The sequence below is a fragment of the Stylophora pistillata genome, chromosome 7, assembly GCF_964205215.1.
Source record: "Stylophora pistillata chromosome 7, jaStyPist1.2, whole genome shotgun sequence".
NCBI classification, from domain to species: Eukaryota; Metazoa; Cnidaria; class Anthozoa; order Scleractinia; family Pocilloporidae; genus Stylophora; species Stylophora pistillata.
Window position 1 is genome coordinate 22075717 of NC_142525.1, and position 25000 is coordinate 22100716.

Here is a 25000-nt window from a genome sequence, read left to right on the forward strand (position 1 = left end):
TTTTGTCTTGGAATGTTGCCAACTCTTCCATGTCAATTACACCATAGTGACAAGTACTGTAACCCCTTAATTATATCAGGAAAATACCATCCAAACACAAGATGCAAAACAAACAGAACTTCAAAAGGCAGAAAAGATAAAATAGAATCGGATATACAACATGGCAGTGGAAGAAGTAAGTTAATATAGCTTGCTAATCTTTTACAACTTTCACCAAAAGAGCAACAACAGCAGTTCTTCGATAATGGCTTACAAGAAAAAATGTTGTTTTTATTCCGTGCGATATTTTGCGGCACTCTACATGGTTTCATGACACGATTGACATGTAGGACAATGCTCTGCACTGATTGAAGTAAGCATATCCCAATGCTATGATCTGATTGGTGCAAGATACATACCTAAATGCGATAATTTGGTTGACGCGAGCCACAAACCAACCGATACGCTAACATAGTATTGTTATTTATAGTACACTGGACAAAGCTGTTCTTGATCGACGTTTTACAACAAATAATTGAAGCAAGGAAACAAATGATTAAAGCAAGTAATTTTTTCATTGCCTTAAACCTAAATAAACTCAACACGTGGAAAATCATTGTCATAAAGATCAAGCAATGAAGACTTGAGCTACAGCGTACGTGAGTTTGGAAACTGAATAAGACCTGTTTGGCAAAGATCATCGTTACGTGTTTGAGGATTTCGTTTGTCACGAATTCAGTCGACGAGAAAGCAGGACAAGGACTGTCGAGTGTCGAGAGTAACCCGGATTGCACTAGTTTTTCTTAACCTCGCTCTGTGATTGGTCCAGAAAATTCGCAACACTATCCCAACCAATCAGTTGCAAAACTAAAAGCAACCAAAGCTTGGTCGCCCGGGCATGGCTGGTTTAACCTTGAGTTATCATCGGCTCTTATTGGTATTTCGTTTCTTCTGAGTGGTTGTTTTCAGTGGTCGTGATTACTTTGGTTTTGGATTTACGAAACACAATCTAAAAATACACTAGTGCTCTAAGTTAGCACTGATTTAGTTATTTTTCTTACTTTAGCAAGTAAAACAACTAAATAAAACAGGAGGAGAAGAGAAAAGAAAAGTTATCTGATGAAATATTGATTTTATGAGTTTAACTTCTCGAATAGTTATCTTCACTTTTTTTTGTGTCCTAGGATTCAATTCGATTTACGCATGTTGTCAAATGCTTGATGCACTCATGGATAAGATTTAGGCATTCATCAACATCTTTAATACAGCTATATATGTATATATATGTATATTCCATTAAAGGTTGCTGCTCGTGGGTTGCCAGAGACCTTTGTTCATTTTGTTATTGACTTCCTCTACCCTTCCAATAAAATGTCTGACGGTTTGTCTCATTTTTTTGAAATTCGAGAGTTACTTTATTCTATTCATACGATAAGCACAGCCGAGATGGCCATAACTGATTCCCTCTCCGGCCTTGTCTCCCACTTCTTTTGCAACTTCTAGATGACGTTGATGGTACTTGATTGCTGTTTTGAACTGTCCGAGACCTCGATAAGCGTTGCCGAGATTGCCATAAGTGATTCCCTCTCCGGCCTTGTCTCCCACTTCTTTAGCAATTTCTAGATGAAGTTGATGGTACCCGATTGCTGTTTTGAACTGTCGCAGGCCTCGATAAGCACAGCCAAGACTAGCATAAATGTTTGCCATAACTTTTAGTCCAGCATTAGATTTTTTCAGTAATTGAATCAGGCGTTCATTGTTGTTGTCAATCTTAAAACGTGTCAAGGATAGATAATTTATGAATGGATGTGCGAGAATGTGGTGGAAATGTGTTATTCATTACTTTAGAATACTAGATAGAACCTTAAAAAATGGAACGCAAACTCGAACATGGGTTTCTTTTAGAGATTTGGTCTGTCTGATTACCTTAGAGTGACAAAACCAGCTATCAGGCGCAATGATTTGTTTTGCTCTGGGTGTCAAGATTATGCTTGTCTAGAGAGACAAATTAAGGGCCTTCAGCTCGAAATTTTTTAATGAGGTTTTGAAATGAAATTTTCTTAAGTAAATTTTGTGCAATAATTGAAAGAACTCTTTGAGAATACTTTAGCTCCTAATAACTGCTCAGTGCGGTATCAGTGAACATCGCTGGCATTATTTGTACTCGAATCTGACTGGAACGTTTTAATTTTCCTGGAAATATTGCTTGGTAGCATTCGTCAAAGGATACGGCTAATCCCATATGCAACCAGCTTCTTGCATCTTTATACAAAGAAAGCTCGAGACAAGCACTGGCTCCTGAAAAGAAGGCAACAATTTGTGGTGCAAGGTAGTTGTTGCCGTTAAAGTACAAACTTATACAGAAAATGATTTAATTTTTATTTAGCTCGAAAAAACAATTTGCGATAAAGAAGAAAATATGAACAGTGGAAGAACTTAAAATGAGATATAAGGAGCTTATGCAAAGCGGCTTCCAACGAAGGTTCAATTGAAAGCTTACTGACCTTTACTAGCGCTTTTCACCTATATAGTAGACATTAACACAGCAGATATCATGGTCACCTAGGGTGCAGTCGCCTGCTGTGATCCACAGGGTTCTCTTTTTGACGAGATCAGAGAAAGAGTTTTGATGACTTATGGCTGAGAGCCCACCTTTTTTGATAGCTTTGATGAAAGTGGGTTCCAACTGAACAGCAACTGTTGCATCATCGAGACACTTCTGGTAGTTTCCTATGGAATTCAGGAAATGAATTTCAGGTGGTCATTACATGCAGATGCAGAAAAGAGGCCTAAAAAAGTTGCAATTGATTAAATCGAGCTCCATCTGCGAAGATCATTTCTATAATTGATTTTTATTCGTGTCATGGAAAACGAAATTTATTTCATTTAATATTGTGATCAGATTCCCTCACGGAAAACAATTACTCTATAAAATTTGCCTCCCTCCCAACGTGTGGTCTCCTATCCCAGCTAGCATCTAGGATGCACGGGTTCGGCTTCTTTGATGCAATTTCTTTGATTTGTGGTCCACTTGCGAGAATCACGTCTTTGATTGAAGGAGATTGCGTATTCCATTATCTGACGCTGCATGACAAATTTAGAACTTTGAAATAAAATCCTTACTCAGTGATTATCTAACGCTGCATGACAAATTTAGAAGTTTGAAATAGAATAATTACTCAAATGGAAATGAGCTGCTGCCCTGTCGCTATAAAGCTTGGCGTTTAGCCGTTCATCTTTGCAGTTGGCTTGAAGTCCTTCAGTGTAGGAGTTTATCGCGTTATTAGCTTCTCCTCGTCTGTATTCTTTGTTTCCCATCTCTAGACAAACTTTTGCTATCCCTGAAAACAAACCGGCTCAGGGTCGGACTCTTTATTTTTATTGAAATGTTGAAATGTATCACTGAAACTAGAACGCTTCTTTATTTTTCCCTATTTTACTTAATATTTGGTTTTTGTATTTGTTTCTGTTTTTCTTTTATCTATAGTGTTCTCGATTTAGTGTCGACACTCAATCCATGTAGCTGCATACAATTGTGCACCTTGAACAGCTTGAACTGTTTTTCCTTTTTTTTCGAATAGCGATAAAACTTGAAATCCGAAGAGTTATACTTTTTCTGTTTCTAAGTTAATCAGAGAACAGTATAAAACTTGATACAATTATATCAAAAACTATACTGGGGTGTCTTTCAAAAACTCTCGTTTTACCTTGTTTTCTTACCTCTTAAAGGATCATCGTCTACAACCAGTTTAGTGTCACATGACGTAACTTGACTTTCTGAAATGACCAAGAAATTATTTTAAACTTATCAGTGATCACAACCACGTGCAATTCCAACAAGTGCTCTAATATACTTGAGCCCTACACGTTAATTATAATACAGGCAAATTTTTTGGATTCCCAAAACCTTCAAATTGAGGTGGTCTTAACTAACAACTCCTTCAAAGTTACCATAAAGAGCACTTTATTTTATTTTACTTTTTGAACAAGATGTATATATTTTTTAAAGCCGTTGAATTATGATTCCTTCCTTTCTTCGTTCAAAGTATTTTCACCTATTCGAGAAACGCAGACCGCAAAATATCTTTGGTTAAGGTCTCCTGGAGATAAAATGGAGTTTTGGTTTGCTTTCCGAGGTAAAATTTTAAACTCTCGTGCCGAAGTACCAATAACATAAGCCTGGAGCCTATTACTTGACAGCCTAGTATTCGGGCCTACTCGCAAGCTAAAGAAATCTCATTCGCATCTCTCGTTTAACCTTGTTTAACCTCGTCACGCGACGGGAGATGGGGGGGGGGGGGGGGAGAGCAGGTTGCGTCACGAGGTTAAACAGCGGCTGCGAATAAGATTTCCTTAGCTAATGGGCTCCAGGCTTATATTATCGGTGCTTCGGCACGAGAGTTTCAAATTTTACCGAAGAAAGCAAACCAAATCTCTGTTTTATCTCCTGGAGACCTTAATCAAAGATATTTTGCGGTCCACGACTACAGTAAGTGTGGTACAAATGCAGTTTATTTAGGCTTAGAGAACAGTGAGAACAGACCACAAAATACCTGTGTCTGATTTTTTTTTCATTTAAATTAGGAAGGTCTCCTTTTCTCTCTCTCTTGAACTATATTTTTGTCGGAAACTTTAAAAGTTAATAATCTTATTCTTGTACATGAAATTGAAAAAAAGTGTCCCATCCCAACCCACCATCCAAAAATAAAAAAAAAAAATTAAAAATACCTCTTGCAAGCCTATGTTTCTCATTTGTGGCCGGGCGCTCATTTTTTTACCTCCAGGTTCTTCTTCCGTTGTTGGGAGGTTACGTTCCGCCATAGCTGGAAATAAAGTAGACTCGATTGTACTGTGCTATAAAACATGGTTAAAAGACAAAAGAGGAGAGTCAAACAAAAATAGATTTCAAGAGAACGTCTTACACCTGTATATTAAATTATAAAGAAAGAACGAGAATCTCGAAGTTTTCTCCGCCACGCTATTTTTGCATCGTGACAAACAAGTTGCGCGGGACGTGTTGTGTTTGTTTGTTACTGTGCTTTTTTGTTTGTTTGTCTGTTTTCTTCATCTTTTCTGATCACCCAAGGCTCTCCGTAATCAAGATGCTTGTGTTCTCAATAAAAACCTAATTCTACGCAGTTGGCATAGATAAGCATAGAAAACAAGACTCTTTCTTTGTCCTTATTCCTTTACCTAATCACGTGAGGGGCAGGGAACATTCGCGAAACTTACTCAAACCCGAGACGCAACCGAGGGTGTGCGTGACCGTCACGAATCTTATCAACACCCAGCAAACCTTTTACTTTGAAAAACAAAAATGCGTATATATAAAGCCATCCAGAAACGCCTCTCAACCACTTGAAGTGAGTGTGAGATCTTATTTCATAAAGTGCATGCGTAAAATTTCCAACGAAGCCCCTAGAATCCCACGAAATTTCTTCCAAAGGAAATAAGAAAGTATGAATAACTAGAAATAACTGCCTCTTTACCAATTATGTTAGGGAAATCTCGCCTTTTCTTTTCGAATTCATTTTGATCCAAAAAGCAGTAAAAAAGAGTACATTTTTAGGGACTAGAGAAATATCGCTGGTTGTGCTTTTCATCGATACCTATGCTATAAAGAGACATCAACTACGAATCAAAACCAAATTGGAAACCGCATGTTGTAGTTAGATTCCTGCATAGCTGAATCTTGTAGGACAATTGAGGGACTTTTATTGCCAGAACATAGAGGCATTTGGCGGAGGAAAAATAAAACTGAAAAACCTTCTGTGATATCGCAAACCTTGGAAGAACTTTGAAAATATTTGTAAAAGCATAATTGTGAATGCTGTATAATTCTGAAAGAGATATTTTGGAAATTTCTGTTAGCTGGTGAGGTGGTCTCGTCTTTCAGAACCAGATTCTGCACCATCATCAGCATTCACTGAGCCCACGTTTTTACCTTTCAGCGTACGATATAAACAAACAAGCTTATGTGCCAATGTAGTCCGTTACTGAGCGAAAGGTATATCTACTAAAACCGCACTCCAACTGAAAACAAGTTTGAAATAACATCGACTAATCACCTTGTGCAGGGGCCTGGCCAGGATTTTTCAAAGGAGGGTCACAGAGGCTACTCACCATTTACACCGCTGCTCTCCCACGTGTATCAGCGGGCTCAGTCGTATTATCGCGGCACGAAGGCCCATATTAACTAAATACAAGAGCCGTTGACGAAAATACTTAACAAAAAAATTTTTTTTTAAAGTGGGCTTTTCAACAATAGCTTTTACGGCCAAGATATTGTCATGGCGTTTTTGCCACCCGAATATTGTAGGTTGTTTGCTCTAAAGAAGGCCTACCAAGGGGGGCTCAAGGGCACCCAGGAACCCCCCTGGCTACGCCCTTCTTGTTGTAGTTCGAATATTTGAAGAAAAAATTAAGTTCCTGTCGCAAACCACATTAACAGCAGGTCAAATTCGAATGATGTTGGCAAGCCTTCAAAGGAAAAACCAAAATAGTTAATCGTGACGTCAGCGAGGTTTCGTTTTCATACGTGATCAAGATTTATCGAGTTTAGAAAATTAAACAAGAATCGAAGGAAGGAAGAACTGGATGTACTATCCATACCTATATCTCAGATTAATGATACGTTATTATCCGAGTTAACAAACCAAAATGATCAATCTTGACGTGGAGGAGGATTCATTTTTATAAATAATTAAGAATTCGTAGTCATTGTGGTTTCTAGGGTAAAAATTACACTTTTGTTACGTTTGTCACGTTCATCAAATATTCCTTGTTCTTAAGTGTTAGACCCGCGAGCGAGCAAGATTAGGCGAATCCTGTGCTCGCACAGGCTACCCAGGAGGGCGAAGTGCGTCGTTTCTTAATTTGATTCCTACTTAGATCACGCAAAAAAAAGAAAACAATTGCTCGCAGCAGGTTTAATACCTCATGAATAAAAGGTTTATTTTTGGCAGTTTTGGCCACAACGGAATCACAGATATGTCTCTGGCAAAAACAAAGAAAGTCCTCCACGACGAGAGTCGCAGATTCATTTAGTAATTCCATGGGGCGTCTAACTGACATGTATATATTTTCATGCCATAAATTCTTTATTGACGAAGCTTTCGTCTCGGCTCTTCAAAATAGAGTGAAGGAACTTGGCCAATACACATTCCTCTTGAACTCACCATTGGTCAGTAATGTACATAGCCGCACTTGGATACGAATTTTGCTTTACTATAGAGAGTAGATCATATCTCTAACTCCTTCGAACAGAAATTTTTGAAACTAAGGGAGATAAATTCATATTAAAAAGCGAACATATATATTCTTGTTTATTTTGTCGATATTGATTGCAAATTTGAATCAACGACAATTTTGAAATAGATTCTCTGAGCCATTCTTGAATATCCTCTTGTTTTAAAGTATTTCTCCGTTTTCTCCGGCACACGTCACGGTTTAAATGAACAAATTTTTTGAAACGGATTTCACTTAAAAAATTAACGTCAATAAACAACGACGTTTCGACAATCAGTTTTGAAATTTAAGAGTAAAAGAAATTTCAGCTTGCGTTGAAATATTTACAATTATTATCCAACTGTGCTTCGTAGAGTACAAATAACGCGCAAGACGAGTACAGATAATCGCGATATTTGTACTCCAGAAATAACCGCGAAATTCGCCCGCACTGAAATAACAATTTGGCGTGTTGGATAATAAATCTCTTATTGGACGGTTTGTTGTGTAGTATCGCTGAGTATTTTTAGTCGTTGTTTGTATTTTGACTCGCCCTACGGCGTCAAAATACGGTACAACTCGTAAAAATACTCAGCGATACTTCACAACAAAACGTCTAATAAGATATATGTGATTCGCTCCTATGGTTGAAGGGGCTACTTATTCTGAAGATTAGCCCACCAGGGATCAACGTTGTTAGGTTTTATTTGTACTAGAGTGAGATACGGCTCGTTACATCCGTGGTTACGTCGTAGTCAACTGAAAATTGAATAATTTCGGAATACATTATTATCTACAATATTCTTAGTCGAAGCGATAAACGGTTTCGTAACTTACAATTTATGTTTCTGCGTAGTCGGATCCCTTGATTCGCTATCTCGATGCTTTATCTTAATGTTTGCGTTTTTACGACCGTTGATGACCAGCTTCGAATGTTGTTACAGCATAAATTGTTCTTTTTAAATTATAAGTCACCTGACCTAATTTTCCCGCCGCGCGTAGTCGAGGCGAATTCGTAATTACGATAATTAATTCTAGTTCTTTACTACGCGCTCCACTGAACATGCAAATCAATATGTATTGTAGAAATGCTAATGAGATACTGACTAAAATTGAAAAGTGTTCACATAGAAACAATAAGAGAAAAATTGCGATACAAATGATAAAAGAAAACACCAAGGCGATAGAAACGACATCAAAAGTGAAATAATTAAATAAAAATTTCGCGTGGATTGAGGTTTTGTGTTCCTCCATGCGTTCAACAATTGGCAGGAGACCATTGAAAGCAATTTTAAGACTTTGAAAAAATTTCGGAACAAATTCGTCTGTTTGATTTATGAATTGTTTTTTATTCGTGAACTTAGACCAAAAGTGAACAAACAGATTGACTCGATCCGCGCGAAGCTATTTATTTGATATCGTTTCTATCGCCTTAATGTTTTCTTTTATCGTTTGTGCCGCAATTTTTTCTTGTATTGTTTCTATGTAATTATTTTTGAGTTTGTCATTAGTATTCCCAAAATGATTGAAAAATTTAAGCTCATGCTGATTTTTTTTTTTTTTACTTTTCAAATTGAAAATGACTGTCGAACGGTCGAACGGTCGAACTGTCGTTGTTTTTTAACGTTAATCTTTATGGTGAAACAATTAGTGAAATAATTAAATAAAAATTTCGCGTGGATCGAGGTTTTGTGTTCCTCCATGCGTTCAACAATCGGCAACCAAGTAAAGGAGGAGCATGAAAAAGATCCAGAGATCATTGGAAGCAATTTCAAGATTTTGAAAAATTTCGGAGCAAATTCGACAGTTTGATTTATGAATTGTTTATTATTCGAGAACTTAAATCAAACTGAGCAAGCAGAGTGACTCGATCCGCGCGGAGCTATTGATTTGATATCGTTTCTATCGCCTTAGTGTTTTCTTTTATCGTTTATGCCGCAATTTTTTCTTGTATTGTTTCTATGTAAATATTTTTGAGTTTGTATTTGTAAAATGATTGAAAAATTTAAGCTCATGCTGAAATTTTTTTTATTCTTCTTTTCAACTTGAAAATGACCGTCATAAGGTCGAACCGTCTTTGTTCTTTAACGTTAATCTTGATGGTGGAACACTTTTGAATATCTGGTTAGTTACTGAGTACACCACGTAATTTGATGAGAAATCATTTACTTCCTGCTGTTGATGACGTTTGTGCACACTTTCCGAATGATATTAGTAATATTAGGAAATCTGAGACTCTTTAAACGTTAAGGGAATCCACATCCAATGTTACGTCCCATTTTCGTTCGTATTCGAAAACTGAATTTGTTACTTACATTTTATACAGTCAATGACACTTGCAGATCTACTGTTTATTTTTCGTTTGACCCTAGCAGCTCTAACAGCAATAATGGTGTGAAATGCGCTTGTCAAATTTGCAAGTAACTGAGAAGATATTAATTACAAACTATCAGCCTTTATTCATTGAGAAGATGTTAGTTTATTAGGCGCGTTACAAGAATCCCTTCAGTTTTTAGTTCGTGTTCGTGTTCGTGTTCGTACGTGATCTATTGTTTGAGGATGAGCTGTTAAGGTATTTAGAGGCCCCGAGAGTAAAGCCTCGTCAATGCAAAACGAATCATTTACGAAGAGTAGCAACCTCGCGTTGAAATAATTCAAAATATTGTTGGCTCTCCACAACGAAAATGGTAATAACAGCTGTTCCAATTTACGCGAGCATACCGTACCATGCCACATAGCGTCACTTACTGCTTGTGAACAAAAAAGCAAATGCTATCAAAAATCGAGAGTTTAATCAATATTAAGCGATGGTTTACTTAGTTATCATAAGTTTTAAATTAAACCTTTCAATTTTCTTCGCAGGTTTTCCACCACGGATGCTTTCTACTTCTTCTTCTCCTTGCTCATTTTACCGCTCTGGCATTTTCGGCGGTTGAAGGTAATGTTATCATCGTAGTAAACGTGCCATCAAAAGACAATGATATCATTTGCTGCTGTAAAAATGTAGCGTAAAACCAACATGATTTAATGGCTAAAGTCACACTCCCTTTGCTTTTCTCCTCATCCAGCTTCGAAATAAGAGAATTGTTACTTATCATTTCTCTTCTGGTTAATTTCGTAATATTTTCGATTGTTTTGTTTTTGTAATTTCGCTGAACAAGACGCCTGGAGGCGTTAACACGGGATGTGTTGATCATTATCTACAGTCAGTCTACTTTAAGTGGAAAATAATGAATTTAATACTGACTCTTAGAAGTTCAGGAATGAAATCTAAAATTAAAACAAGACGCACGTCCATATCTGATTACGACGACACTCAGCGAACTTTAACGAGATCTGCAGGCATCCCAAGTAATTACGATCTTCGCTAATGTTGACCTTATGTGGTTCAGTGCTGATCTGCAATCTCTTATCAATTATAGCCAACTCGGCGCTACGCGCCTCGTTGGCTATCTATCATCTCATATCCAACGCGCGCTCGTGGAATAATTGCTAAATATTCCTGTAGATTTTGCTGAAATGTGTCATTTTAAATGTAGAACCAGCAGGCAAGTTCCCATCACGGGTGAAGAGGAATATTTTCCAATTTGGCCGTATGATCAAATGTGAAACTGGCAGATCCGCTTGGGCCTATATTGGCTATGGTTGTTACTGCGGTTTGGGGGGAAAAGGAAGACCTGTGGACGGGGTCGATGAGTAAGTAAACTTTAGAGTTATAATCAAAAGCTGATAAGTTGGGAACTAATTGACGTGTTCTCAGCCAACTGAGCTGCTGAAATTTTTCCATGTAGATGATAGGTATCAGGTACAGTAGCATGTGACTTGTAGTCTTTGGCGATAATACCGCGAGTGATATTTCAAAATTGTTCAAAATACAACGAGCCGCGAAGCGGTGTGTGGTATTTAGAATATTTAGAAATGTTACGACTGCAAAATACCCTTTACAGGTCATTACTATTATTTGTTTATCATAGAAGCCGGAAAATTTTCTTGTAACGCATAAGAGATCTTTATTCTGCTTCGGTTGAAAAAACAAATATTGTCGTCTCCATTTGGAACAATCTTTTTTATCCTTAATGAAAAAAAAATATCGACAGCTGTTTTGTGAAACCAGTGCAAACCATTGAAGAAAAACAACATGTAATTGTTCGATGAAAAAGTTTTCAAATCGCAGTTTTTGCGGTCACCACAGCAGTGAAGGGAAACCGCAAATTAAGATCAGGTACAAGCAAGCTTCCATCTCCAGAAGTTTAATTGCTGCTTCGTTGAAAAACACCAAAGCCAGCTCTGCAATTTATCATCCCCCGACAACCGTTAAAATGGTGGACTACTGTTTTGCAGGTTGGAGTTGCTGTATGGCTCATAGTCGGAGCCATGGTCTTTGCGAATTTTGACGAAGAATCGAGAGAGAGATTCGTCCAGTTCATAAGCTTCGCAATTGACATTGTCATTGTTAAGATCATTGCTTTCTGGCCTCGACTTCCAAACATTCATCCACGTCTGAGTAGTTTTGACCGTATTTTTGTTTGCTGGTTTTTCGGCCAGCTTTTATATTTCCTCATCAAAAATCTCCGGGTATCTTGCCACCATTTTTTTTTTCAAACAAAAACAAAAACGTAATTGTGTTTCGTGTTGCCGTTATATCACTATTACACTGAGATAGTGATATTGTCAACCAGTCTAATCTCCGAAATTTCTCGGCTTATGTTATGAGAACTGAAATTCCAAGCGTCAGTTTCCAAACTTGATTGTTTTGGAGTGTTGAGATACTCCTATGAAATCCGTCAGTATAAGCATAGTAAGATAAAGGTGTAAATTAGTTATGTTCTCCCTTTCTGTGTTTGTGAAAAAAGTTTCTTTCCTGCAGATGCTGTCGGAAGCATGATGCTTGTTACGGTCGCATACAAAATAACCGCAGGACCTGCCGTTCTAAACTTGCTGTTTACTTTAAAGTTTACAAAAGGGTCCGATGCAGTGGATGTGGTATGGAATACTGAATTAATTTCGCTTTCTTTCTTTGCCGAAGTTTGAATTGTTTTCTTAAGCCAGTGTTGAACCATTTTGAATCAATCAGTCATAATATGCCTGGCTGCTTGAAAAGTGACGTTTGACAAAATGTGAATCGTTGTCACGCAGGCGCGCAGGCTAATTCATTGAAGAAAAATGAGTTAAACTACCACGCTATTTTTGCTTCAAAAAAACTGTCAAGAAACTCTTGCTTTTTGTTACTGATCTTTGATTCATATTTTTCAATGTTTCAGCTCCTAGACCACGAAATAATAGATGTCAGCTTGCCATCTGCAGATGTGACCGTGCTGCATAACATTATCTACTGGATAAAATCTCTATCCGGTGGATGGCGTAGTACGTTTTGCTATCATTTCTCCGCTGGATAGCGATTTATCCGTTGGGTAGAGTTATCCTCTCTTTGAAGAACTGGGCCCAGAGCGGGTATTAGGAAACTATTTCAATCAAGAAGTAAATAATTAACCTTTTCTTCCATTTCCCTTAACACCCGGGAGTGGAGAGAATCCCCCACGGTTATTTGCATAACTTTCTCATTTCTCCCAACCTCCCTAGTGTTTAGATGAGGTTATGTAAACGCGGGAAAAAAGTCTTCCTATTTCTAAGAAAGGAAGAATTTACTCCAATTTGAGATGGAATAGCACTGATGAATAGCAGGAACTGCTAGCTTCCATAGAATCAAAGTTGGAACTTTAAAAGTGTAAAATTATTCGTAAGTTTTCCACGGGCTTTTTGTGGATGTTATTTTCTCATTTCGATCGTCTTTTTGGTCACCATTTGGAAAGTTTCACCTGTTGAAGGTAATTCCTTTCTTAGGAATGACTAGAGCTTAGCGCAGTTTGCGTGATTATTGAATATTTAAGCAGTCGCGAAAATTTTTTTGAAAGAGGGAGTTGTCCCGACTCAGCATGTAAAAATTACCTTGTTATTCTCAATTTCGTGTTTGTGAACCCACTATGTTTTATACATCCGAGCTTCAGAAAGGAAAATTGGAAGATTTCATTCCATTTATAACAGTTTAATTAGGTAACCAATTTCGAGGACACAACTTTCCTACTGTGAATATTTTGGAGCAAAGAATTACCATTGATCTATTAATTTGGTTATATCAACTAAGTTTAAATTGTAAATTGGCCACCGTAAAGAGTTAAAAGGCTGACGTTTCGAGCGTTAGAGCTAACGCTTGAAACGTCAGCTTTTTAACCCTTTACGGTGGTCAATTTGCATTATCAACTCGGTTGATAAAACCAAATTACCTTGTTACACCCACCGACGCAGCACCATAGTTTCTTTAGAACCTACCCCCTTTATTCGGCATTGATCTATTAGTCTGATCGTGCGAGTGAGGATAGTTATAAAGAAAGATTTTGGTGCGACAATGACTGACCTGAGTGGAAGTCATCATCAGAATCAAAATCTGGTTTTGTATAATGTGAACATCGCCATAGCAAAACTAGTGAGCTTGAGCGGCTGGCCGAAGGTAAATCACGAGTTTGGACTGTGCCTTCTTAAAAAATATTGTACCACACTTGGATGTTGCCCTCACACGAAACGAGTTTAATATAAGTAAAATAAACTGCTCATCTCGACTCACTTTTTATTTGCCTTATTAACATTGATATCTACACGTATGATGCACGATCCTTCGCAGTAGATACGTATGATGCACGATCCTTCGCAGTAGATAGCGCTATCTATGCAATAGAGAAAATCAGACCTGATAAAAATCAGGCCTAAAGAAAAAAAATCAGGCCTAAAGTGAGAGGTTGTCACTCTTTTTCCATAAGTTTTCCTAACAGAGGTAATTGGGATGATCTTCATACCACCTATTGAATTTGTTCTTTGTAAAACATCTAGCTGCAGCTTTGTCACATCCGCAGATGGCAAGCTCACATCTATTATTTTCTGGCCGAGGAGCTGAAACATTGAAAATATGAATCAGAGATCAGTAACAAAAAGTAAGGGTTTCTCGAAAGTTTTTTTTTTTTGGCAAAAGTAGCTTGGTGGTTTAAACTCATTTTATCTTCAATAAATTAGTCTGCGAACCTGAGTGACAACAATTAAAAAAATATTACCAAATCCTGAATGAGTTTACAACCAGCTAAGACTTATACCATGACAAAAATATGCTTAATCGTTTAACATTGGCTTATGAAAAGAATTTAGAATCTAGCAAAGAATGAAAAAAATAACGCAAAATGTATTATTCCATACCACATCCGCTGCATCCAACCCTACTGTAAATGTTAGTGTAAACATAAAAGTTAAAGAAACAGGTTCCAGAGTCTTTTATGCGATCGTAACAATTACCCACCTGCAAGAAAGAAACTATTTTAAAACACTCTTCTCCTCGTTTAGAAAGGGAAAAAGAACAAAATTATCCCTCTATCAAACTTCATTGTATGAATCAAAACTCTGATTCAATCAGTTCTGGAAACTACTGGTAATTTCAGTCCTAATCAAGTACTCAGCCGTATTTCTGTCAGATGATAATTGTATTTTATTCGATGCTCACAGAAAGTAAAAACGCGAGTTTTTTCGAATTATGTAGCAGAAATTATGTAAACGGCAAAAACGACTTTTTTCCTCGCTTCTCCACTCGGTTGCTTAAGTTTATCCGGGAAAATTTAGTTTAAATGTAATCATGGAATATTGGAAATATGAAATTGATGCGATGCGTTGCACAAAAAAGTTGCATAAAAACTGTAATTGGCAGTAACTGTTCTTTAAACTCAGAAATGTGTTCAAATCCCTTCATCTGAAATCCCATTAAACCTTAGAGGCAGCTATTAATTCCGCCCTCACAAACAATAGGACTCCCTAGTAACTCATAAGCCATTGCCTTGGAAAATTAGCGGGGTTTTTGAAAGTCACTAGACCACGGATATTTCAAAATGACAGTTTAAGATGATAAATTGCGGTAATGGCCCAGTTTAACTTTGTACAGCGCGATATCCACGCACGGGCCAGGTTATTCACTTAAAATGTCTTCAGCTCAGGAAATTCAGCGCGTTGATCGGGTTCGATCAGCAGCTAAAGAGGTTCCCTGTCGGGTTTCTACTGACGAGAGATTAAAGACAACGGAAACTTCTAAATCGTAACTCAAAAAGGTGTCTGGAATCGCTTATTACGAGAAAGTTCGATTGGAGGGTAATATGGAAGTTCCAGGAAGTTGTATGTAGCCCATAGCTCAGAAGATAGCGCCTGCTAAGAAAACGTCCTCTTTATTAGATTTTATTTACAACCATTAAGTTAACTTACTTGTCAACCCCGTCTACAGGTGTTTCTTTTTCCCCCAAACCGCAGTAACAACCATAGCCAAGATAATCAAAAGCGGATCTGCCAGTTTCGCATCTGACCATGAAGGCAAATTGCAGCACATTCCTCTTCACCCGTGATGGGAACCTGCGTGCTGGTTCTGTATTTGAAATGACACGTTTTAGCAAAATCTACAGAATTATGAGAGTCTATGATAAAGTGAAGGTTACAGGTGAAAAAGTTACATCTTTGAAACATCAACACCCATTTTATTATTAATGTAGTCTCTCTCCTCTTAGTGGAGGGGTATTTGTTTTTGTAATAATTTTTCGAAAAAGATATGAAGTATCCTCCTATATAGAATTCTTTTGGGGTGATAGGGCCACTGACGCATCGCAACCGACTGCGGAAAGTGAGGTGATATCCTGATTGCAGATCAGCATCGAACCAAATAAGGTCAATATTAGCGTTGATGGGTTATTATTTGGGATGTTTGTGGCACACCACGTTGCCTTTGCTTTTGTCAGAAATTAACGTGCGTCTCGTCTTAATTTTCGGATCTCATTCCTGAACTTTGAAGAGTCATTGTTAAACTCATTATTTTCCACGTAAAAGCAGAGTGACTGTTGATAGTGACCAATGCATCCCACGTTGACACCTCCGGGTGTCTTGTGGATATTAGAAGAATAAAACAGTCGGAGATATTACGAAATTAACGAGAAGAGAAACGGTAGGAAGTAATTCACATATTTTAAAGCTGGATAAGGAGAAGAGCAAGGGAGAGTGGCTTAAGTCCTTGAATCATGTTGGTTTTATGCTGCATTTTTACAGCAGCAAATGATATCATTGAATGTCCATGACACATTTGCTTTATAATGAGAACATTACCTTTAACCACCGACAATCCCAGAGCGGTAAAATGAGCAAGGAGTAGGAGATGTAGATAGCATCCGTGGCGGAAAACCCGCAAAGAAGATTAAAAGGTTAAAAAATTATTATGACTGGGTACATCATCACTTCACATTGATAAAACTATCAATATTTTAATAGCATCTGCTTTTTTTGTCCAACAGCGTATAATGTGAAATTTTAAAATTTCACCCACTTTTTACGCTCCTGCATACAAGATTATGGTATGCTTGTAATATGGAATAGCACTTATTACCATTTTCCAGAGAGCTCCGACAATATCTTTGAATTAATTCAACGTGAGATTTCTACCGTTCGTTGGTGACTCGTTCTGCACTGACGATGATTTTACTGATGGGGCCTATTAATACTTAAACAGCTCTTCCTCAAACAATACAGATCACGTAAGAACGCGAACTAATTTTCTGAGAAGATGAAATAATAAAAGTCTGTTTAAACTTCCTTCTCAGTCGAAAAGGAAAATAAAAACTGATGTGAATCTTGTAACTCGCCTTATGAACTGATATCTTCTCAGTTACTTACAAATTTGACGAACACATTTCACCCCGTTGATGTCCGTGTCGTGCCATCATGTTGACATTGTTCATCTGAGTATTTCGATCCCATCTCCTGTTAAGCGCATTATTGTTGCAGGGTCAAAAAAAAAAAAAAAAAAAAATGCAGAATAATATGCAGCAGATCCGCAAGTCTAACTGACTTTTTAGAATATACCTAAAAAAATTCAATCGTCGAATGCAAAAGAAAATGGAACATAACATTGGATATTGATTCCCGGAACGTTTAATGAGTCCCAGATTTCATTCGAAAATAGTGCACAAACGTCATCAACAGTAGGAAGCAAATAGTACTTCCTCAAATTACGTGTAGCGTACTTAGTAACAACCACATTTTCAAGCGTGTTTCACTATAAAAATTGACGATAAAAAACAACGTCGTATCGAATTTTCGACGGCAATTTTAAAGTTAAAAGTAAAAAAATATATATATATCTACAATCGATTGTAGGAATGCTAATGAGATACGGACTAGAACGCAAAAATATTTACATGGAAAAAATACAGGAAACCTGCGGCATAAAGGATAAAAGAAAACACCCGGGTGATAGAATCGATATCAGAACTGAAGTGATTGTCTTCCTTCAAGCGTTCAACAATAGGCAACCACGAAGAAAAGGAGCATATAAAGGATCCGGAGACCATTGGAAACAATTCCAAGCCTTTTGAAAAAATGTCAGAGCAAACTCGATTGTTTGAGTTTTGAAATGTGTTTTATTCGTGAACTTAAACAAACAACACTATTAACCGTGCAAACACTGAACAAACAGAGAGATTCGATCTGCGCGCAGCTATTCAGTATTCAATTATTTTACTTTTGATAAGCCAATATATATATATATATATATATATATATATATATATATATATATATATATCTGATATTTATTTGTGATGGATTTGCATCCAATCGAGGACAGCAGCAATACGGCCGGTCACTTGATGCCCAGCTCCGACAATATCCACTGAAACAACTTCAAATGCAGGCAGGCGATGAAAGAAATATATGTATCTGTCGAGCTGCGGCCGAAGCGCTCATTTTGCTCAAGAATCATCAACCTTTTATCTGTCTCAGTAAATGGTGTATTTCAAAACAGTATAGCTAATGAAAAGAATTCGATCGACTGACCTTTTTGTCTGTTTTAGGTCAAACCCTTTTGCGAGTTTTCCCTGGTTGCTGAAACTTGATTTTAATTACATGTAAATAGTAACTTCGCACTTGGTCGAGCATGTATCGGTTGAGGAAGTATTTCCGTTTTATTAGAAGAGGAATTACTGCAAATTTCTATGAAACTGTGAAGGCAAAACTTCACCGGAGACATTTACAGCGAAACATTTCAAAGTTTTAAACGTTGTTTTGGATATCATCACATCAAATTTGCATTAAATCGAACAAATAGCAAACAATGACAATATTTTTTATGGTGTTCCACATTTTAAATCTCAACGCTTAAAACCTGACCGAATCTACTTTATAGAGGCTAAACGAGGTAGCGGATGAATAGAGGTTTTGAATACAGAAGCTTGGTGTGATTATATGATGATTTGTCAGGAGCCTACAGGGACTGGACGCTAAAGAAATGGATAACCGCCTCAGAGAGACCGTCTCATAGAGGAATAACTGCCATAGGGTCACGGTTATGCATAACCATATAATAGTCAATAGCATTGATCTATTGCAAGCCTTTCATTGCTACTTTAAGAATAATAGTATAAAATAATATAGTATAGAATAATAGTATAGAATAATAATATATAATAATTCTAAGAAATGGCTTGAAGCAATCTTATTATTTTCGGACTGGATTTAAAAGTCGCGCCTGATTAAAGCCTAAATTAATGTGTGACGCGCAAAGTTTACAGAAAGGCAAGCGCGATTCGAGATTTATGAACCAGCGCGAGGCGTGATCTGCACATTGAATTTTCGTGACCCGTGATTTATTTCTTTCATCTCGTGAAAACGCCAAGATTTTCCTAAAACTTTGCACACACAAAAAGAGATGTAGAGTTTTTCCTTCCAGATTCGTAATGTGTAAAATGCTGTTTAAAGTATTTGTATCGCGTGAATTTTCGTAAAATTCGTACGTGAAAAGGGATTAAGAACTCCCTCTACATGTATGTAGCTAAGGGTTGATGCTACTCAAAGTTCTGGGGGATATGTCAATCCAACACAACACAACTCCTTCCCTACTCACAGATCTGGTCTCAGATTCTGTCTTATTCCACCCTCAGCTTGATTCCTAAATGAATAAAGTGTCGGCAAGCATGTGTAACGTTATTTATGTTTACTTTCCGTATAGTTTCACAATAATTTTCGTGAAAAGTGAGAAAATATGAGTGTTAAGTAAACTCTTAGTTACAATGAAATATATGAAGTTCATATATTTTGAACTGCGGTATTAGATACGTATGATGCACGATCCTCGCAGTAGATAGCGTTATTTAAGCAATAGCGAAAATCAGACCTGAAAAGAATCCGGCCTGTACGGGATTCGAACCACTGACCTCTGCGATACTAGTGCAGCGCTCTACCAATTGAGCTAACAAGCCAACTGGGAGCAGGCCGTTAAGTTGATTCGTGATAAACCCGTGAAAGTGATAAATCAGATACAATGAAATATATGAAGTTCGTATGATCGTGCATCATACGTATCTAATACCGCAGTTCAAAATATATGAACTTCATATATTTCATTGTATCTGATTTATCACTTTCACGGGTTTATCACGAATCAACTTAACGGCCTGCTCCCAGTTGGCTTGTTAGCTCAATTGGTAGAGCGCTGCACTAGTATCGCAGAGGTCAGTGGTTCGAATCCCGTACAGGCCTGATTCTTTTCAGGTCTGATTTTCACTATTGCTTAAATAACGCTATCTACTGCGAGGATCGTGCATCATACGTAAACTCTTAGTAATGTAAATTTGTACCCCTTAGTAGTCTGTTTCTAGTGGTTTACCTTTTTCCCAAAATACCTCGGTATATTTTGCACAATCAATAAGATTTGAAGCAAGTTCGGCTGTAAATTTTGGCTTGACTTTTGCTGCTCTTTTGCTGAACACATAATTAGCTAGGTTACAAGAATCTTTCAGTTCAGTTTCCTCTTGGGCTGAGAAAAAGTAGAGGTATACTGTGTAATCTTCCTAGAAATTTATAACACGTCCCTACGTGATCCTCACTGATCGAGGAAGTGTTGTTTCACAATTTAAACAACCCGACAATCATGTCAAAGGGTAAGGTTAACTTTGTTTATGCCATAAGATCTCCTGCACACTTCAAAACAATTTCAGATCACTTTCCTTAAACGTTGAAGGTAAAATAAAAAATAATCATCTCACGTTTATGGGAATTTAGTGCGAGCTGCCACATTTTTTGAGGACGTTCTATCCTATTATTTTATGCGCTGCTGTGCGTCGAAAATTTTTCAAAAAAGCTAAGAGTGAATCAAAACTGATATCGTCGTTGAACCAGAGAGTGAAAATTTTGATCACTTTAGCATTGCAGAAAGTCAGTGATCTCTCATTTTTAGACTATGGTAATTTGATCTGTGACTCCTATCTGGAGAATATTCAATCATATTTTCTTCTAAGACCTTGTTTATGTTTTTTGGTCGTTTATCACGCCTTTCGTTGTTTCTTTTTGCACATGTACTTGATAATGAAAGTCTTGTGATGAAAGTCTTGTGATGAAAGTCTTGAATGAACCACAGCATTTGTTAGAGAAAATCTCAAAACTTCTTCTTTTACCATTTATGCCGCAATTTTTCTCGTAATGTTACTTTGTAAACATTTTTTAGTTTTTGTCAGCATCTCATTGTATATGTTTAAGTGCAAGCTGAAATTTTTTTTTATTTTTCAAATTGAAAATGACCGTCGAATGGTGGAAACTTCGTTGTTTTATAACGTTAATTTTAATAGTGAAACACGTTTAAATATGTGGTCAATTGATACTGAGTACGCTTCACGTAATTTGGTGATTAATTTAATTTACTTCCTTCTGTTGATAACGTTTGTGCACAATTTTAGAATGATTTTTGGTAATATAAAGAAATCTGGGACTAATTAAACGGTCATTAAACGTTTCAGGAATCCATATGCAATGTTATGTCCTATATTCGTTTACATTCGTCAATTAAATTTGTTTGGTATATTTTATACATTCATGAAGACTTGCAGATCTGCTCCTACCCTCACAAGTAAAAGAAGGTGAACTGAAGGGAACCTTGAAACGAACCTTTAATCTAGTAATAATTCCTCGTGCATGTTTTGTGTGATGACTTTGCGTTGTCGCTAAATGTATGTCAGTATCAAACTATAGTAACGCTCGTTGTTGTTTCACAGTAGTAAAGATCAAACGAAAACTATACTGCTGGGCTAACTAATTACCCATGAAATGAACCGAGAAAATCTGGGGGTCGAATATAAACAAATCATTTAAAAGCTGTGAATTGCGGAAGGGTTGGATTGAGGAAGTAATCAAGACTGTAAAAACTATTTTCATTTAATTTCGCAACAGAAACTTGCTAAATATGATTAACTAATCCTTTACAAGTCGAGAGGGAAACGCATTGATGCATGCATTCTCAAGAAACATCTAATTAACTAATTAGAGTGCATTGTCTTTGGTTATGATTGAAACCGGCTTTATTGAAATTTTTCATGACCGCACCATGAATTGTGCTTCATTTATTGAGTTTCTCTGAACTCCTGGTCAGATAGGAGGTAATGATCGTTATTGTTCACCACCCGCTTGACTAAGCGTTAAGAGTTCTACCGCATTGGAAAAAAATACAACTTGAGACCGAAGTAAGATGAGTTAGAGGGGAAAATTAAGAAGCGAATTATTTACATGAAGTTTAGGAAAGCTGAATATTTCTAGTCACTCTCCGGTCAGCTCCAAGAAAAATTTCCAGTCTGGATCAGTTTACTGACTATGTGACAGGCGATCTGAGTGACCCATTGAGCTATAAAGCTAAGCCTGGTGCGTATTTCGCCGGAATAGAATCGTGCATTTCAAAAGATAGAAATAATACTTCGTTAAATAATGCTGAATACTCCTTCGGCTGACTGAACGACTCTTCAACTTAATTTGCGGCTTGGAAGAATAAGATCGCCACTCATTCAGTCTAATCTGGTGCAAAGAAAATTGCTCAGGCGCTGAGAATCACTGAGTGACAACTGAGGTATAGCTGCTTGGATGTAACTGATCTATATCAAAAACCATAACTTCCATATCATAACCAACTCCCGGTTAGCTCAATGATTAGAGTTTACTTTACATGCTCGCTTACAAATTTTTCTTTATCAAAATTGTTTTAAAAAGTGATTTGACTATAGCGCTCTCATAATGATCTAATGCACAACACACCGTGACGCATTCACATCAAGATACTTTACAGAGCTGTGCATATATTATCGTCTTGAAAACAGAATTCAAATAATTATATGAAAAGGAGGCTGAAAAGTACGGCAAAAAATGTAACTGAACCCTAACAGTGATAAGTGCCTAATTTCTTCCAACCAAATTTCCCAGAAATCAACATTAGAATCACGAGAATAAAGAAAATGATCGAGAACGTAAGAAGCTCTTGACTGTTGGACAAATGCTCCATGGCAGCACAATAGGAAATGAACTTGCATACTAATGTTAGGGTAGTAAGAGTTGGGAGCTCTGTGACGTATCCCAGATTTCGTCATTTCGTGAGGGATTAGGAAGAAATCGTGAGTAACGCTTGGCTGAACTCGCGATGTAAGAAAGCATTTTATTCCTAAACATGATTCACATGGGTATGCATACTATACTCCACTCTAAGTTATCGAAGCTTTTGAAATCAAACAGCAAACATTGATCATCTATATTGGTTTAAAAGCTCCAATGTTTTGAAATTCTAATTGTTGTTGTTTACAACCAGCCATGAAGCAATTTCAGCAGGACCCGGTTCCAAAACATCTGCACCGGTAAGCTTTTTCGGTCATCCAACAAGTACTGGGACAGAACTGCCAACTTCCACCAGGGTAACCCAGCTCAATGCAGCTGCGAATACAAATGAAACCCATTATTACAATCTACAAAACTTGCAATACAGTCTAATTTTAGGACTACGATCACTGGAAACACCCTGGTTAGCTCAGTTACACCAACGAGCAGCTACCTCTGCCTTGTGTGACTAATGTTTATTGTACCTCTCCGTATTCACGCGTAGTTAAGCCTGGCTTAAAATTGTCCATTTGTTTAGTTTTTTTTATGGCTTTTACCATTTCCTCTGATCATAATTCTACGCTACAGTACTTGCAGTTAACTATTCCTTTGATTAGCTTATCGTTTGTTTCTGGCCAGGTCCAGTCAGGCCTTCTTACAATGATATCAAGTTAGAAAACTTATAATAGATGAATCAATATTTACCGTTCATTGCAGGTCTTCCACAATCTTCCAGTGCTCCAGCTACTCCATCTCGAGCACCTGCTCCATGTTTCATGGCAGTTATCGAGTCTCAGAAAATGAGGTCGTTAGTAACACGTTTTTAGTTAAGCCATGGAGGCGGTTATTTACACTTAACTGTTAAATGTTTCCTCCACTTGTTACAGAAACGATCAATTCAAAGTCCTCAAATGTGCTTCAGTTGAAGAATACTTGGTTGTGGACTGCGTGCTTCTCTTTTATAAGCAAGATAGTTGTTACCAAGGATGCTTGATAGCGAATTAAGAATGCTCTTATGAAAATGGGAATAAGAAAAGAAAAAAAAACACCTTAAACAGTTTTACTGGAAGGTAAGAACAGTTTCCATATTTTCTACAGTTTTTTGTTTGATACATCAATGCAAACACAAATTTCTATGTTTCTAAATAATTCCAAATCAATCTGAGGTTTTCTCCTACCGCAAGAACCAGTTACCATGGCAAGTATGTCCCCTCGCCGGAATACATCCTTCAATTAGCTTTCATACACCTGTTAGTCAAAAGCGAGAAAAAGAATATACATAAATGTTGTTATACTTGTGGATCTAAGAAGTCGAATGAATCGTGAGGAGTGCACCCATTTAAATTCGAATTCACCGAAATTGCTTGACAGCCTCGGAAACGTCTAGCTTACAGTAAGGCCGATGTGGTATTGCCAAAGCAATTTCATGTCTAGAGAAGATCCCAACCTAGAAAGCATAACTCAAGAAAATTAGCTTTTCTTCAGTTCTTAATTGTGATGCCTTTTTTATGTGGTTTAAAGAATTGTAACAATAATAATAATAATAAAAACAAACAAAAAAGCGCGCTCTAAAAAGGAGATCAATTTGCGACATAAATTAAATTTTTCTCATACACAAAAAGGATTCCGTACAGTAATTCTTGGACAATTCCGCTTAATCTTAATCTCTCAATAAGTTTAATCTCAACATTTTATTGGCTCCTTTTCTTCCTCCGATCTAGAACACAATCTTACATCGCGCCGGGATTCTTCAAATTCCAGTGACAGTCTCATCTTGCATGAGTATATTAGCTCGGATCAGTCGGGCAAAGCACGCATTTAACTCCAACCTATTAGTGACCATCATAAATGCGCTTGTTTCAGCAGATTATACTATTGCTCTTCAGTCTGGTCCAACACCTCTGCCAGTAATATGCAAAAACTACAAATTATTCAGAACTTCGCAGCTCGGATAGTTAGGGGTTGTAAGGAAATTCGAACACATAACTCCATCACTTAAGAAATTGGAGTGGCTCCCCGTAAAAAAGCAGGTTCACTTCCGAGATGCTATTCTCGTATTCAGGTGCATGACGGACCGGTGCCCCGACCTATCTGATGTCACAGTTTGCCACAAGAAGGCAGATATCTGACCGAATAACAAGAAACTCTCAATAACTTAATATTCCTTTATTTAAAACCGCTGCTGGTCAGAGATCGTTTCACTATAGGATGGTAATATTATGGAACTCTTTAGATACTGATTTGAAACTGTAAAATTTTCAACCAAAGCACCCTTAAATTGAGCTACAGCTGTATGGGCAGCATTAAAACTGTCATATCTAACCATAACAAA

The 25000-nt window shown here is 37.2% G+C and overlaps 3 protein-coding genes and 1 long non-coding RNA gene across 4 annotated transcripts in view; 1 reads left to right on the forward strand and 3 right to left on the reverse strand.

The window, feature by feature from the left end:
• Window positions 1-8278, reverse strand: part of LOC148727103 (hsp70/Hsp90 co-chaperone CNS1 homolog) — a 9022-nt gene extending 744 nt beyond the window's left edge. Inside the window, exons 1-7 of the mRNA XM_088729124.1 lie at window positions 8044-8278; window positions 4708-4802; window positions 3700-3756; window positions 3159-3320; window positions 2632-2709; window positions 2210-2277; window positions 1-1749 (exon numbers count right to left, since the gene is read on the reverse strand). The exon at window positions 1-1749 is cut by the window's left edge and continues 744 nt beyond it. Coding sequence (XP_088585250.1) covers window positions 1390-1749; window positions 2210-2277; window positions 2632-2709; window positions 3159-3297 — 645 coding nt within the window. The 5' untranslated portion in view covers window positions 3298-3320; window positions 3700-3756; window positions 4708-4802; window positions 8044-8278 and the 3' untranslated portion in view covers window positions 1-1389. The remainder of the gene's footprint in view (window positions 1750-2209; window positions 2278-2631; window positions 2710-3158; window positions 3321-3699; window positions 3757-4707; window positions 4803-8043) is intronic.
• Window positions 8279-9752: 1474 nt separating this feature from the next.
• Window positions 9753-13469, forward strand: LOC148727104 (basic phospholipase A2 vipoxin B chain-like). Its single transcript, XM_088728091.1, has 5 exons — window positions 9753-9893; window positions 10069-10144; window positions 10746-10902; window positions 12074-12189; window positions 12468-13469. Exons 1-5 carry the CDS (start codon window positions 9891-9893, stop codon window positions 12527-12529), a joined length of 414 nt encoding a protein of 137 aa, XP_088584217.1. The 5' UTR covers window positions 9753-9890; the 3' UTR covers window positions 12530-13469.
• LOC111347660 (phospholipase A2 A2-actitoxin-Cgg2a-like) lies at window positions 13443-20683 on the reverse strand. Its single transcript, XM_088726436.1, has 5 exons — window positions 20623-20683; window positions 19947-20080; window positions 15493-15680; window positions 14446-14468; window positions 13443-14148 (listed from the first exon to the last, which is right to left on the reverse strand). The coding sequence occupies exons 1-5, from the start codon at window positions 20681-20683 to the stop codon at window positions 14024-14026; spliced, it is 531 nt and encodes a 176-aa protein (XP_088582562.1). The 3' UTR covers window positions 13443-14023.
• A 2029-nt stretch (window positions 20684-22712) lies between these two features.
• Window positions 22713-23880, reverse strand: LOC148727105 (uncharacterized). Its single transcript, XR_015989811.1, has 2 exons — window positions 23374-23880; window positions 22713-23004 (listed from the first exon to the last, which is right to left on the reverse strand). It is a non-coding gene; the product is annotated as an uncharacterized LOC148727105 (long non-coding RNA).
• Window positions 23881-25000: the final 1120 nt, after the last annotated feature.

Excerpts from the sequence above, each read along its gene's own strand:
- LOC148727104 (XM_088728091.1), top strand. Across the intron at positions 10,145-10,745 it reads GGCATTTTCGGCGGTTGAAG|AACCAGCAGGCAAGTTCCCA; the intron begins GTAATGTTATCA and ends TTTTAAATGTAG. Across the intron at positions 12,190-12,467 it reads GGTCCGATGCAGTGGATGTG|CTCCTAGACCACGAAATAAT; the intron begins GTATGGAATACT and ends TCAATGTTTCAG.
- LOC111347660 (XM_088726436.1), bottom strand. The coding sequence starts at position 20,683 with ATGCTGTGGTTCATTCAAGACTTTCATCACAAGACTTTCATCACAAGA. Across the intron at positions 15,681-19,946 it reads ATTGTGCAAAATATACCGAG|ATTTTGCTAAAACGTGTCAT; the intron begins GTATTTTGGGAA and ends ATAATTCTGTAG. Across the intron at positions 14,149-14,445 it reads GGTTGGATGCAGCGGATGTG|CTCCTCGGCCAGAAAATAAT; the intron begins GTATGGAATAAT and ends TCAATGTTTCAG.